Source organism: Oncorhynchus clarkii, chromosome 15 (assembly GCF_045791955.1).
Source record: "Oncorhynchus clarkii lewisi isolate Uvic-CL-2024 chromosome 15, UVic_Ocla_1.0, whole genome shotgun sequence".
NCBI classification, from domain to species: Eukaryota; Metazoa; Chordata; class Actinopteri; order Salmoniformes; family Salmonidae; genus Oncorhynchus; species Oncorhynchus clarkii.
Genome location: NC_092161.1, coordinates 22,578,228 through 22,593,880, shown reverse-complemented (window position 1 = coordinate 22,593,880; position 15,653 = coordinate 22,578,228). Strand labels below are relative to the sequence as shown.

The window sequence follows — 15,653 nt, the reverse complement described above, 5'->3', positions numbered from 1 at the left end:
TCGGTTTATGAGAGCACCATGGTGTACATTCAACCTTTTATTTGTTATTAAACTCCATTACTCCATTATTTGTAACTGAATAGTGCAGCTCCATCCTTCCCTCCCTTATGTATCTGTTTACCAAACGTCTCCCATTCCCTGTGTCTCTCCCTCCAGACGACCACAGAGAGGCGTCCTCTAGTGCCAAAGGCCACCGCCGCCTCCACGGCTCGAACTGCTGCCCCCAAAAACGGCACTGCCACCACGGCAACCAGTAAACCAGCCACGGCGACCCGCACTCCAATTGCATCCCGCACTGCCGGCAGCGTACCCGCAACCAGACGCCCTCTGGGTGAGTCGCTATGCTACACACTTACACATTTTTGAACACGCGTACACACAAACACACACACACCATGACCTATTGTTTTGGTGATTCAAAGTGTCTGACGTCTAGCCAGCAGAGTACCAAACTGTTTCTGTATTCCACAACGTTACTCCACTGCTTTGCCAAACAAACTTTGACAAGACAATAACAGGGATCAACAGGTTGAACTCTGATCTCTTTTGTTCTGCCTTTCAGCATCAAAGACTGACAGCAAGCCAGGAGAGGACAAGAAGCCCAGCACTCTGAAGTCAACAACAGGTACAGAAACACTCCTCCTCTCTCCTCTTTGTCCCCCCCCTCCATTTTCTCTCTTATCTTCTCCAGCGCTAGTCCTTCAGCCAGACAGCCACAGTACTGTAACACCAGTTGAGGGATTGGGGGCAGAGAGAGACAGGAAATGAAGAGTGACAGTGTCATGCAGGAACACACAGATGAAGCATGTAGACCGGGACAAAGAGGTGGTGAAGTCGTCGAGAGAGAAGAAAGCAGCAGAGTGTAAAAAGCTCAACACAGCACACTCTGAGGATTACACTCCCCTACTGTTGACATGAGCTGCTGACACTGGCACTACGTCTCAATGTTGCATAACCAGCAACGCAGGCAGAAGCCCGTTACTATACGCATAAAGAGGGGATGATTTTCTGATCCGAGCATGTCTTTCTGCTCAGAAATAAGACTCTTTCAGGACGGATTGGACGGATCTAAGACTTAAGTCCTCGGCAGGGTACATTTAGTTCATCACGTGATGTCCGTTAGACATTTGGGAAGTGGGATAATAAACGTTGCAGTGCATACTGGGGTTTATGTTGCTACAGAGCAGAAAGGATACCTGCCTGATGTATGTTCCCAAAAAGGTTTTTCAAATGGTTGCTAATAGCATATTAACCATCACCTGATCTTAATCACAGAATAGTAAGAGTAGCGAAGAGAGCAGGTCTATATAATTTCTCTGAACTGGGTTGGAAGTATTTTAGCATCTAAACGGCTTCATTACCTGGTTGTTGATTGTCCTCTTTTCTCCTCCTCCTCCCTCCGTTCTAGCAGACTCCACCCGGCCCCGGACCAGCACCACCCGCAGCTCTATAGCTAGCACCACCAGCGCCGCCCCCCGTGTCCGCCCCTCCACCACCAAACCTGCCCCCTCCTCCACAGTATCAGAGAAGAAGCCGGCTGTGCCCCGCGTCCCCCGTCCCACCTCCACCACCACCACGGGTAGTGCCAACGCCACGCGTACCACCTCCCGCCCAGGCACTGCCCCCGCACCTGACATTCGCAATGTGCGCTCCAAGATCGGCTCCACGGACAACATGAAGTACCAGCCCGGAGGGGGGAAGGTAAGGGGTCGTGCATCAGTGGTAGATGCGGATACCCGTATCATTTATGCGGCTACACGCTTTTATATTTCCAATGCTTATTGGTCAGGTTGTGTTTTATACAGTGCCTTGCGAAAGTATTCGGCCCCCTTGAACTTTGCGACCTTTTGCCACATTTCAGGCTTCAAACATAAAGATGTAAAACTGTATTTTTTTGTGAAGAATCAACAACAAGTGGGACACAATCATGAAGTGGAACGACATTTATTGGATATTTCAAACTTTTTTAACAAATCAAAAACTGAAAAATTGGGCGTGCAAAATTATTCAGCCCCTTTACTTTCAGTGCAGCAAACTCTCTCCAGAAGTTCAGTGAGGATCTCTGAATGATCCAATGTTGACCTAAATGACTAATGATGATAAATACAATCCACCTGTGTGTAATCAAGTCTCCGTATAAATGCACCTGCACTGTGATAGTCTCAGAGGTCCGTCAAAAGCGCAGAGAGCATCATGAAGAACAAGGAACACACCAGGCAGGTCCGAGATACTGTTGTGAAGAAGTTTAAAGCCGGATTTGGATACAAAAAGATTTCCCAAGCTTTAAACATCCCAAGGAGCACTGTGCAAGGGATAATATTGAAATGGAAGGAGTATCAGACCACTGCAAATCTACCAAGACCTGGCCGTCCCTCTAAACTTTCAGCTCATACAAGGAGAAGACTGATCAGAGATGCAGCCAAGAGGCCCATGATCACTCTGGATGAACTGCAGAGATCTACAGCTGAGGTGGGAGACTCTGTCCATGGGACAACAATCAGTCGTATATTGCACAAATCTGGGCTTTATGGAAGAGTGGCAAGAAGAAAGCCATTTCTTAAAGATATCCATAAAAAGTGTTGTTTAAAGTTTGCCACAAGCCACCTGGGAGACACACCAAACATGTGGAAGAAGGTACTCTGGTCAGATGAAACCAAAATTGAACTTTTTGGCAACAATGCAAAACGTTATGTTTAGCGTAAAAGCAACACAGCTGAACACACCATCCCCACTGTCAAACATGGTGGTGGCAGCATCATGGTTTGGGCCTGCTTTTCTTCAGCAGGGACAGGGAAGATGGTTAAAATTGATGGGAAGATGGATGGAGCCAAATACAGGACCATTCTGGAAGAAAACCTGATGGAGTCTGCAAAAGACCTGAGACTGGGACGGAGATTTGTCTTCCAACAAGACAATGATCCAAAACATAAAGCAAAATCTACAATGGAATGGTTCAAAAATAAACATATCCAGGTGTTAGAATGGCCAAGTCAAAGTCCAGACCTGAATCCAATCGAGAATCTGTGGAAAGAACTGAAAACTGCTGTTCACAAATGCTCTCCATCCAACCTCACTGAGCTCGAACTGTTTTGCAAGGAGGAATGGGAAAAAATGTCAGTCTCTCGATGTGCAAAACTGATAGAGACATACCCCAAGCGACTTACAGCTGTAATCGCAGCAAAAGGTGGCGCTACAAAGTATTAACTTAAGGGGGCTGAATAATTTTGCACGCTCAATTTTTCAGTTTTTAATTTGTTAAAAAAGTTTGAAATATCCAATAAATGTCGTTCCACTTCATGATTGTGTCCCACTTGTTGTTGCTTCTTCACAAAAAAATACAGTTTTATATCTTTATGTTTGAAGCCTGAAATGTGGCAAAAGGTCGCAAAGTTCAAGGGGGCCGAATACTTTCGCAAGGCACTGTACATTAGTCATTATATTAGTAAAATAGATATTGTTTCACAGATGGGCTTGTTTTACAGACAATGCCATTATGATTTTGTGTAGGGCTCTGTAGTGATAGTGTTCACAGTCTAATGCAGGGGTGTCAAACGTATGTCCCAGGGGTCCTATCCAGTCCTTGGGTGGTTTGAGTAAAAATAAATTAACAGAACAAATTATGTTTTGGGGGAATGAACTTGAATACTTTAAAATGATTAAATATACTTTAAAATGGCTAAAATGCAATGGCAACTGTGTAGAAATAAGAATGGACCTACATTCATACAGTTTCTTGACTGTAACCAGCTCGCTAATAATCACCCAAATGACTGTCAGGAAGCATCGGAAAATCAAAAACAATGGATAGAGGATTATTTTTTGCAAATTTTGGCGGCAAGGAAATACAACGGATTTTCAGTGCGGCCCTCCAGGTCTCATTGAAGACTGAATGCTGCACCCCGGGGCAAAATTAGTTTGACACCCCTGGTCTAATAATGGTTTTGCCTCCTTCAGACAGGTTATGTTCAGTAGATGAAGCCCCAGCTAAGACGGAATTTTCCATAGTGCACTTCTCCTAATGCCACATCCCGTTGCAGAGCTTTCCCTGTTAACAACCCCTCCTAGTTTCTTCTCCCAGACAACTGGTCCCAGCTTGTCTCATATTTTACCCTTTGCGATCCAAAATAGTTCCCAGTTAACTTCAGTTAACTCAGTGACTTCCTCCATAAATCTCCATTTGATTCAATTCACCATCTTGCACTCATGCTGACATCTCACCCCATTCTCTACATCCACCTATACACTACTCTCACTTCCTTTTCTCTGGCTGAGACCCCTTATACATTATAAGTCCTCCTAACACGCTTTTTAGCCAGATACACTATGCCTTCACTTCTACTGTCAAGTGTCAACATGGTGGAATAACCAAGTCCAACGTTGGAATTACCTATAACAATGTTGAAAGACATATGGTGCCACATGTTGAGCGATGGACCCCAAACTGCATGTCAAAGAAAATGCAGATTTTCTTTGTTCTCTGAAATAAACCGAGCCCTGCTGCTTTGGATACAGCATCAGAATAGAGGAGGTAGTTCTAAGGACTCCTGCTGCCCTGTGTCCTGTGTGTTGTATTGACCCAGGGTGGGGCTTGTCTCCCCAGGTCTCTGGCAGGAGCGACGCCCTGGCCAAAGGCTCCTCCTCCAAAGAGACCAGCGAGGCCAAAGTGAGTTCACCCCCCATATCTACCCCTATCTCTTCAAATATCTCTCTCTTCCTCACCCTCTGTTTACTACTCTCACTTTCTGTCTCTCTCTTTGTATATGTCTCATTATGTTGTCTCTCACCCGCTATTTCTCTGTCAACCTCTCTCTTTCTTCTCTTCCCCTTTCTCTCTCATTCTGTCTCTCTATCCTCTTGTCATTTTCTTCTAAAGTGAGATACATTTCCTCCAAGCTGTTCATCTCCGACCTCTGTTTGTAGGTTAAAATATTGTGGTTTTGCAGTTTTTTTTTATTGCCATATTTCATTGTTCACAAACACATACACTCACTCATCTCTGGTTATCCCTCATTCACTGCATGGACTGACTGACGGACAGCTGTCTAAAGCAGATGTTTAGGTGACTGACTCACCGACCAACCGACACCATACTGGTGCGCATCGGTGACTATGTCTTTACAGCCAGACAGTTCTGGAGTTACCAACATCAACGTGAGGTTTTGTGGAAGTGGACCACACCCGAAGAAGAATCATGCGTTTGAAATACAATCCTTCTGATTCATGTTGCGTCTTAGGTTTCACCTCAAAAACATTTGGTTAGGTTATTGTTTACAGTAAACATGGAAGAACGGTTAATGAGATACCAGATCAGATGGCATACCCTCGGAGGGGAGGCACACGTCCGTGGTAGAGCGCTAAGCATACTAACACACTACCTTGCTACTATCTCTCTCCTCAAGACTTCATACAGTAACGCAAGGCTAAAGCCAGACCCAGAGAGCCAGGAGTCCATATTAACAATGTTGCTTGACAGCAATACGAATACTGTATATCCCTGGTTTTAAAATGGTCCTGAGCCTAAAGCAAAGTATTAAAGTTGGCCTACCCTGTGGCAAAGTAGGGGCCGGAGGGCTGTCATTGTACAGTAGCGTATGTCTGCACTGTAGACGGAGGATCCGGGCGGAGAGACTTCGGAGTTCTGCTCCGTCACACCCTCCACTAAAGCTCTCCATCCCCCTAATTGCCACAACATAATGATTCCCAGAGGACTCCTATGGCTGTCAAGGATCTGAGCTTAAGCCTGCTACTGCCTAGTATATGTTTGTCTGTGTATGTGTGGTTCCTTTGCCTAACTGTCAGCTGTGATCTCTAACTAAGATGTCTGTATGAAATGTAGTACTTTCCCTGTCTAAATCTAACTACTGGGTTTGTGGGTTCATGGTACCAATGCCATGTTGTCACTGTGCGATTGTCCGTCTATGTGCCAACAAGTATGAATGTGTCAATATGGCAGGATATCACCAAAGTGAATTTTAAACGGAGACATTCACTTCAGCCATTCACTTAAGCCCATTAAAAGGGCATACAGTATGCATAGCAATATCACAATTCAGGCAGTCAGACACAGTTATAGTAATTATCACTGTAACAACACACGTTAGCGCCAACACAATACATTACAGGTGAAACAATCACCATGATAATACATTCACATGCCTGTTTCAATAATCTATTTTAATACCGTAGCAATTGAGCATCTTCAAAGGGCAGGTGTGGATGTGGGACCCCGCATGCGTGTGTCAATAGACGTCTGTGTGTGTGGCCTCTAGATGCTTCTGCGCTCCTCTCTTCCTTCTTCGTCACAGCTCGCCCCCACCCGACCCTCCCTCTAACCCCCACAGTGAATCTACTCTTCCTCTCTGCCTGCTCTATGCTTTGTAGGTTCAGATAGTCTCCAAAAAGCTGGACTTCAGCCACGTCACCTCACGCTTGGGTTCCAAGGACAATATCAAGCATGTTCCTGGTGGAGGGAAGGTTAGTACCGGATTGCGGCTTAGCTTGAATGGCCCCCAACCCTACATGGCCGACCGCACGTCATGACCACTAAAGAGCTCGGGGCGGGGGGGGTTATCTTCTGAAGACTCCACTGGAACAGGCTGAACCTCACTCATACAAAAAAAAACTTCTGCAGACCTCAAAATGTCTGAGTCACGGTTTTATCATTGACAAATTTGGTTTTAGTCTAGGAAATGCTACAGTGCTGCCCCCCTTTTGGCACTGGCACAGTCATTGCCTGAAAGCATCGCTCCTGCCGAATGACACCACCGAACGCTTTTAAGACGTCACTCTTATTCCCCGTTTTTTTGGGGGGGAGGGGGGGGGATAAGGGGGGGCAATAAGAGGCTGTTGTATGATGTGGTTTTTGGACAGCATGGTGTCTCTAGCTAACCCTCCTCCGGAGTACCTGCTACTGTCCATGGCTTAGACCAGTGTTTCCCAACTCCAGTCCCTCCAACATCACACATTTTTGTTGTAGCCCCAGATAAACTCACCTGATTTAACTCATTGAGAGCTTGATGATTAGTTGACAAGATTAGTTGACAAGCTTTTCCGGGGCTACAGTTGGGAAACACTGGAGTTGTAAAACACTGGCTTCGACTCTACCTGTCGCTGTTTCTAACTCACTGAACACCAATCAAACACCACCCTTACCTGTCTAACCTCTGACCTGCCCAGACACTCAACTCTGATTGGCTCTCTATGCAGACTTCCTCCTTTGATTGGTTGTGCTCGTGCTGCTACTGTATGCGGTGGACACATGAGTACATGAGTTTTCCCAAGAACAGATGGCTAATGATAAAGCTGAATAGGTTCAACTGCATGGCGAAGAAGATGGCCGTCATGGATCTTTGACGGGTGGTCATTCATTTCCTCTTCTGTGTGTGTAACTGGGTCTAATGTATATTTGCAGGTACAGATACTCAACAAGAAGGTGGATCTAAGCAAAGTGACATCGAAGTGTGGCTCCAAGGCCAACATCAAACACAAGCCTGGTAAAGGCCCTCTTGGTAGACCTGTTGAGTTGCCATACTGAATGTACACTGTAATGCATGTGTTGTGTATGTTTCTGTGTGTTTTATTGACCAGAGCACGTTACTGTCAATATATGCTCAAGATGTTATTAAGGACCATTCAAATGTGACTATCAAAGATGATTATAATGATTAAGCAGAACAACAACTGATCTCTGTTCTGCGGACCTGTGCAGTGTGTATTGTCTGTGCTGTCCCATTGACTGTGTGTGTCCTGTAGGGGGCGGCGATGTGAAGATCGAGTCCCAGAAAGTGAACAACAAGGATCAGGCTAAATCCAAAGTGGGCTCAATGGACAACCTCTGTCACGAGCCCGGTGGTGGCAACATCAAGGTGAGGTCACTGGACAAAGGACCCTCACACTGAGTGACTGCTTTATACTCCTACTTTCACGCTGACAGTTTACAGTATAGTATATTACATATGGTGCATCAGATCAGATGTTCAGCCTGTGTCAAATGGTATTGTCCAGAAAACAACTTGGAAATGTGATCTCCACAGTGATAGCAGTCGTAAAACATTTTAGTGAAGATAGCCATTGAGCATGGCACAGGTACGGTAAGTTATTACAATACATTGTGGACAATACTGTCTGTGGAAAGTGTCACTCCCCACAGGAGGGAGGGAGGGAGGGAGAGACTTTCTTTAATGATACATCCTCATTTCATTAAATCCTCACCACCACCACCACCCCCTTCAAAAAGACAAATATCCCCTGTGCTGCGTACTCACCTTGTCCTTTACCCCACGATACAAAACAACATCACACATCACAATAACCAAAACCTCACCACTTCTGCAACCGTATATCCAACCCATCTTCCCCAGCTATACAGATGGCCTCCCCGACACACCATATCTCCTGAAACATCGCCAATTTCATAGAACTCAAATTCCACCCTGAGGCGCACAGAGACCATCCCATTAAATAATAGTAAAGGGTCTGTTATCCCCCCACCTTTGACCCTGTTCCTCTTTGTTAACCAAATAACTAACTTTGCCTGAGCAAACAGAACATTCAACAACACACATTTGGCCTTTTCCTTGTTCAAATACCTCTACCCCATTATAAACATCCTGACAGTAAACTCCACTCCCAACCTCTCAGACAGACATTCCAACAGAGACATTAATTGCATTAACTTGGTGCACACAGAAAACACATGATGCACAGTTTCACTCATGACACAGAAAGGACACCCCTGTCCGACTCCTGGGTCGACCCGTGCCAACCAGCTGTTAGTGGCCATGGCTCCATGTAGAACCCTCCACTGGAGATCCCCTGACCTCTTTGGCACTGGGGACCCACCATACTCTCCGCCCCACATACCCCCTGCCACTGATGTGCCTTCACACTGTTGGGCTCCTAATGTTCCTTACCTTAATGCAGATGTTGTAGAGGGCTTTACCTTCCACCCCCTCAAACTCCCCCAGGCTCAGAGTGTTAAAGTCCAACAAGTCCTCCATACCCCCTTGCCAGTCCCTAGTCTCTGCCGTCACCTGCAGTGGGGGAAACATTGGTGGACCCTCCCCCTTTGACTGCTCAAACACCCACTTTACCGGCTCAGACAGTGCCTCCAGGACCTCCCCCAGGAATCTCTCTAGCAGCCTAAGAGGTGTTAGTAAACCTGTTTGTTATGCCAGGACTTCCAGGGTTTTCCACCCCTCCTCCCCCAGCAGCCGCAGGTCACCCAGCCTTAGTAAACCCGCTGCCATCAGTCGCTTCTGCAGGGTTGGCCGATTGAACTGATCTCAAAAGGATGGTTGGATTGTTGAAGATAAGCTCCTCCCACAGCCCAGGCTCCACACCCCCTTCTCATGTGGGCCTTAGCAGCTGCCAGGCCCTCAGCACTGCAGAGTAAAAATCAGAGAGACCTGCTGTACTCAGCCTCTCCAGCCTCATGAGGAACAGCTGCCGGTCCAACCCTAATCCACCAGCTCTCCTCAGCAGCAGCAGCCGACATCAGTATGGTACAGCAGTCTCTGCGCCGCCTTTAGTCGGGAATGCAGGCACCCTGCTCTCCAGTTCCACCAGGCCCTGTCCTCCTTTGTGGATGGACATGTACAACACTGCCGCCCTCAGCCAGTGATGGCCCGACCAGAAAAAATCCACCAGCTTGTGTTGCAGGTCTGCGAGCACAGGGAGGATGCCGCCGGGTTGTTGATTATCAGCACCCTCCTAAATGACACTTGAGACAGGAGCCACCTCCATCTGGCCAATCTTGACACCTCCCAGTTCACCACCTCTCCGAGCCCAGGTACACGCCCAAAATGTTAAGCCTTTACAACCCCCTCCTCCCTCCATGCCCCACATAAGAGCTTTGCTCTTGCCCCAGTTCACCTTAGCTGACGAAGCTCCCTCGTACACCTAGTCTCTAGTGCCTGCATATCCTGCCCATCCCTGACCGTCACAGAAATGTTATCTGCATACGCCGACACTGCTATGCCTGTCTATCACACTCCCTGCAGTCTCCTGCGTAGGAGGCCCAAAAAAAGGCTTAATGGCTAGTGTATTTAAATGCCCCGATAGTGGTCATCCTTGTCTAATGCCCCGCCTCACCAAGACTGGTCTACTGAGCCCCCCTCCGAACTTGACCATATGTGACGCCCCAGCATACAACATCTTCACACAAGCCAAAACCTTTCCCCAAACCCAAACACAGACATCACATTGAACAGATACTCATGGTCCACTCTACCAAAAGCCTTCTCTTGGTCTAGAGACCAGTCCAAATTTCATCTTAGAAACTCTTGACAAGTCCAACATCCTGATTAAGAAGAAGTTGTCAGTGATTGAGCATCCCGGTACACAATATGTCAGGTCCTTGTATACGATAGAGTCCAGATGGGAATTCACTCTGTTAGCGAGGACCTTGGCAAATATCTTGTAGTCCGCACAGAGCAATGCCACAGGCCTTTTTGGGGGGGCAGGAGAGTCAGAGCCACGGCAGGACATCGGCAACTCTCCTACCCCCACGCAAAAGAAGTCCAGTCCAATTATTCCCCAGAATTGGGAGTCCATTGACCCGGTGGACATCTGGGTTATGGCCTCTGCCAGTTCATTGGACAACAGGGGAATGTCAATTTCATCCCTCTGTGCCAGAGAGCGCTTAGGGAGTTCTGCAAACAAAACCTGAACACGTATAGGATCACACGGTTGTGCCCTATACAACTCAGTAGAAAACTCCACAGTCCACTCCGGCATCTCCCCCACAACAGAGGTCACCCGCCCAGCCGACAGCCGCAGACAATCCAAACCAAAGAAGGAGAAGCTGGGAGCATCCATCTCCTTGAGCATGGAGAACCTAGCTCTTAGAAGTGCTCCCTTTGCTTTAACCTGGAAAAAACTGCCCAGGTCCCTACGTAATTCAGCCAAATTAACCTGGGGGCCTACATTGCCTTGCCCCACTAGCTCTACCTCTACATCACTGATACTACGCTCGAGTTCCTCCAATACTCTCCTAGCCTGAGAATGAGAGAACTGTATACTGTTGACAGAAAATACACATTTGGACTTTTCCCACATCCCACCATTGACTCAGAGATACCCCTCTCTTCGCTAACCCCACCTTTCTCAAAAAGTCTGGAAACCTGAGCAAAAAGTGGCATCTTTTAAGATCTTTACATTAAACTTCTACTAGGATGCCTGCCGAGGCCCTGATGAAGTAGACAGCCGAGCCATGGTTGGATCCGAAAAACCCACCGGGAGAATGGTAGCGCCCAACAGCCTATTGCTCTGGTTCCTGGACATGTAAAACCGATCTAGTCAGGCTGCACTCACCCTAGCCCCAAAGACCTTCACCCATGTAAAGTGTCTTGTGTTGGGACGTCTAGTTCTCCAAACATCCACTACATCAAACTGATTTAAGATGTCACCCCCCTCCTCTCCCTAACTATTCCCCAGGTCGTTGCTGTAAACGAGAATATGTTCTCAGTCAACTTACCTGGTAAAATAAGGGTAAAATAAATAAAAACACCCGCACTGAGCCTGAATGAGGCTCCTCCTCATTTCTATCTTTGGTAAAAATCCATTGTACAGTTCCAGTCCCCGCCTACCACCAGCATCTCCTCTGGCGCTACCTGTGAGTTTCTTAGACACCCAAGCAGATGCCCCCTCTCTCGCCCTGTGTTAGGCGCATACATATGTATAAGGGCAAAACTCATGTTGTTAATTTCTGCTTTAACAACAAGCAGCCTACCCCTACACACCTCCTTTGAGGAGCACATTTTTACAGACAGACCCAGTGCAAAAAGGACTGCCACCCCTGCACTAAGATTTGTCCCATGTCTCAACACACTTGCCCCTTTCCACCAGAGCTCCAAATCGACATGATTCACCACATCACTATGTGTCTCCAGCAGAAACAACACCTGTACTTTTTTTGTTTTACATATTCACCCAACAGACTCCTGTTACCTGCATCTCTGGCACCAATTAAATTAAGCGAGCCTAGCCAAAGAGTCTCCATAAAAAGTGGGAGAAAAGCCAGCAAAGAAAGAGACCAATAGTAAAGCTCAAAAAGCCCCAGTGCCAGAAAGAAACTATTCATCTAAACAGCATCTGAAGGTAGACCCTTACGCACGGTGGTTGTGACCCACTTCCTAAACCTAACACATTTCCTGAGTGAGAGGACACCATGCTCCTCGTTTTTCATAGTGTGTTTGAGGTGGGACCAAGCCATTGTTTTACAAATCACAAGTAAGTCTCAAGTCTTAGCACTCAAGTCCCAAGTCAAAACCGTCAAGTATCAAGTCAGGTCTCAAGTCTTCAACTTTGAGTTTCGAGTCCTAAACAAGTCATAATGTGCTCTTCACCAAATGTAATAGAATTTCATATTTTTAACCAGAGTAATAGTTAGTATATTACATTTACGCAAATCATGAATGCTTTTAAAAATATCTATATATTTATTACTTTCTAAATACATTTTATTTTTCCATGGAAACAATAGTGATCGACTATCGAGAATCGCTATGGGGCGCAGTCGGGCGATGTAGGCTTGTACACAATCGCCCAACCTTGTTTTAGGAACATCAGGCAAGATTTAGGCTACCAACTGCCTAGCCAGTTGTAGTTTAATCTGGGGTGCAATGATCACGTTCCTGCACTGACTGGATGTGTGGAGGCTCATTGATTTAACGTTACGTTAGCCTACATGATACACTAGTAAGGTAATAAAATATATAGCTGTCGGCTATATTAGCCGCGGCTTACCATTCTTTGTGCATCTTCAAATGTCAAACAAAGTTGGAAATTGTTGTGCCTCCGTCTGTAATTTTCTTCCTGCATGTTTTGCAAATTGCAATCTTGTTTTTTGTTGATACAGCATCGTCTTTATATCCGAAAATAATAATTTGTGGTATCATCTTTCCAAGGGCTCCATCTGAATTCACCCGCCGACATTCCTCTGCAGTGCCACGCACAGTTTTTTCTCAGCTGGCACAATTTGATTGGCTGCTGTCCGATTCAAACTATAATCCGTTAAATGAAGAGTTGATGCGCTGCACACTTTTTAATAGCATCACTTTTAATATTTGGGCTTGCGGAGGGTATCACGTCAGGTCGAGTCATAAGGCTCAAGTCCAAGTCAAGTCACGAGTCATTGGTGTTAAAGTCAAAGTCGAGTTGCAAATCATCATATTTGTCCAAGTCATATGACTCGAGTCCACACCTCTGGCGTGTTGTATTGATCTTACAAACTTTACCGGATCACAAAAAAAAGCTTCAAGATTCCTTTTTCCCTTCAGTATCATTCAGGAACCTTGACAGTTCCCTAACCTTGTACTTTGACCCCTCTGCCTGACTGACTGTCAGCTCTGGACCCATTGAGTCTGAAAAGAAAGCGACCTCCTCGTCCTTAGACTCACCCTCCTCCTCCGCATCTCCATCTCCCATCCTGACCACCTGCCCTTTCTCTCTAGCTGGCCCGCCCCCACCTCCCCCCGGCACCAGGCAAAGGTTCCTTAGTGCCTCTCCCCTCCCACCTCCTTTCTTCTCCCCCTTTTCATTTTCCGCTTGACACCCCCCTCCACCACCCCTAGTCGCTTGCCCTTCCCCACTATACTCTCCTCATCCACTAGCATAACCTGAATAAGCCCAGCCTCATCAGCACCACCATACATAACCTGCCTAGACCCAGCCTCATCTACACCACCATCCATTACATGACTAGACCCAGCCTCATCTGCACCACCCTCCATAACCTGCCTAGACCCAGCCTCATCTACACCACCATCCATTACATGACTAGACCCAGCCTCATCTGCACCACCCTCCTTAACCTGCCTAGACCCAGCCTCATCTACACCACCATCCATTACATGACTAGACCCAGCCTCATCTACACCACCATCTATAGCCTGACTAGATCCAGCCTCATCTACACCACCCTCCATTACATGACTAGACCCAGCCTCATCTACACCACCATCCATTACACGACTAGACCCAGCCTCAGCTACAGCACCATCTATAGCATGACTAGACCCAGCCTCAGCTATAGCACCATCTATAGCAGGACTAGACCCAGCCTCATCTACAGCACCATCTATAGCATGACTAGACCCAGCCTCAGCTATAGCACCATCTATAGCAGGACTAGACCCAGCCTCATCTACAGCACCATCTATAGCAGGACTAGACCCAGCCTCATCTACAGCACCATCTATAGCAGGACTAGACCCAGCCTCATCTACAGCACCATCTATAGCAGGACTAGACCCAGCCTCAGCTATAGCACCATCTATAGCATGACTAGACCCAGCCTCAGCTATAGCACCATCTATAGCAGGACTAGACCCAGCCTCATCTACAGCACCATCTATAGCAGGACTAGACCCAGCCTCATCTACAGCACCATCTATAGCAGGACTAGACCCAGCCTCATCTACAGCACCATCTATAGCAGGACTAGACCCAGCCTCAGCTACACCACCATCTATAGCATGACTAGACCCAGCCTCAGCTACAGCACCATCTATAGTATGACTAGACCCAGCCTCATCTACACCACCATCTATAGCAGGACTAGACCCAGCCTCATCTACAACACCATCTATAGCAGGACTAGACCCAGCCTCATCTACAACACCATCTATAGCAGGACTAGACCCAGCCTCATCTACAGCACCATCTATAGCAGGACTAGACCCAGCCTCATCTACAACACCATCTATAGCAGGACTAGACCCAGCCTCATCTACAACACCATCTATAGCAGGACTAGACCCAGCCTCAGCACCATCTATAGTATGACTAGACCCAGCCTCATCTACACCACCATCTATAGCAGGACTAGACCCAGCCTCATCTACAACACCATCTATAGCAGGACTAGACCCAGCCTCATCTACAACACCATCTATAGCAGGACTAGACCCAGCCTCATCTACAGCACCATCTATAGCAGGACTAGACCCAGCCTCATCTACAACACCATCTATAGCAGGACTAGACCCAGCCTCATCTACAACACCATCTATAGCAGGACTAGACCCAGCCTCATCTACAACACCATCTATAGCATGACTAGACCCAGCCTCATCTACAACACCATCTATAGCAGGACTAGACCCAGCCTCATCTACAACACCATCTATAGCAGGACTAGACCCAGCCTCATCTACAACACCATCTATAGCATGACTAGACCCAGCCTCATCTACAACACCATCTATAGCAGGACTAGACCCAGCCTCATCTACAGCACCATCTATAGCAGGACTAGACCCAGCCTCATCTACAGCACCATCTATAGCAGGACTAGACCCAGCCTCATCTACAACACCATCTATAGCAGGACTAGACCCAGCCTCATCTACAACACCATCTATAGCAGGACTAGACCCAGCCTCATCTACAACACCATCTATAGCAGGACTAGACCCAGCCTCATCTACAACACCATCTATAGCAGGACTAGACCCAGCCTCAGCTACACCACCATCTATAGCAGGACTAGACCCAGCCTCATCTACAACACCATCTATAGCAGGACTAGACCCAGCCTCATCTACAACACCATCTATAGCAGGACTAGACCCAGCCTCAGCTACACCACCATCTATAGCAGGACTAGACCCAGCCTCATCTACAACACCATCTATAGCATGACTAGACCC

At 47.0% G+C, this 15,653-nt stretch overlaps 1 protein-coding gene across 25 annotated transcripts in view; it reads left to right on the top strand.

Annotated features, from left to right (window-relative positions):
• The window catches only part of LOC139367067 (microtubule-associated protein 4), a 120,702-nt gene that overhangs the window by 99,330 nt on the left and 5,719 nt on the right, over positions 1 to 15,653 (top strand). For 6 of the 25 annotated variants that reach the window (XM_071105048.1, XM_071105043.1, XM_071105060.1 and 3 more), the window contains 7 exons: positions 157 to 331; positions 563 to 625; positions 1,409 to 1,701; positions 4,601 to 4,663; positions 6,382 to 6,474; positions 7,412 to 7,508; positions 7,753 to 7,865. In XM_071105048.1, the coding sequence (XP_070961149.1) occupies positions 157 to 331; positions 563 to 625; positions 1,409 to 1,701; positions 4,601 to 4,663; positions 6,382 to 6,474; positions 7,412 to 7,508; positions 7,753 to 7,865 (897 nt within the window). The remainder of the gene's footprint in view (positions 1 to 156; positions 332 to 562; positions 626 to 1,408; positions 1,702 to 4,600; positions 4,664 to 6,381; positions 6,475 to 7,411; positions 7,509 to 7,752; positions 7,866 to 15,653) is intronic. The other 19 variants (XM_071105051.1, XM_071105050.1, XM_071105062.1 and 16 more) reach the window with 7 other exon arrangements.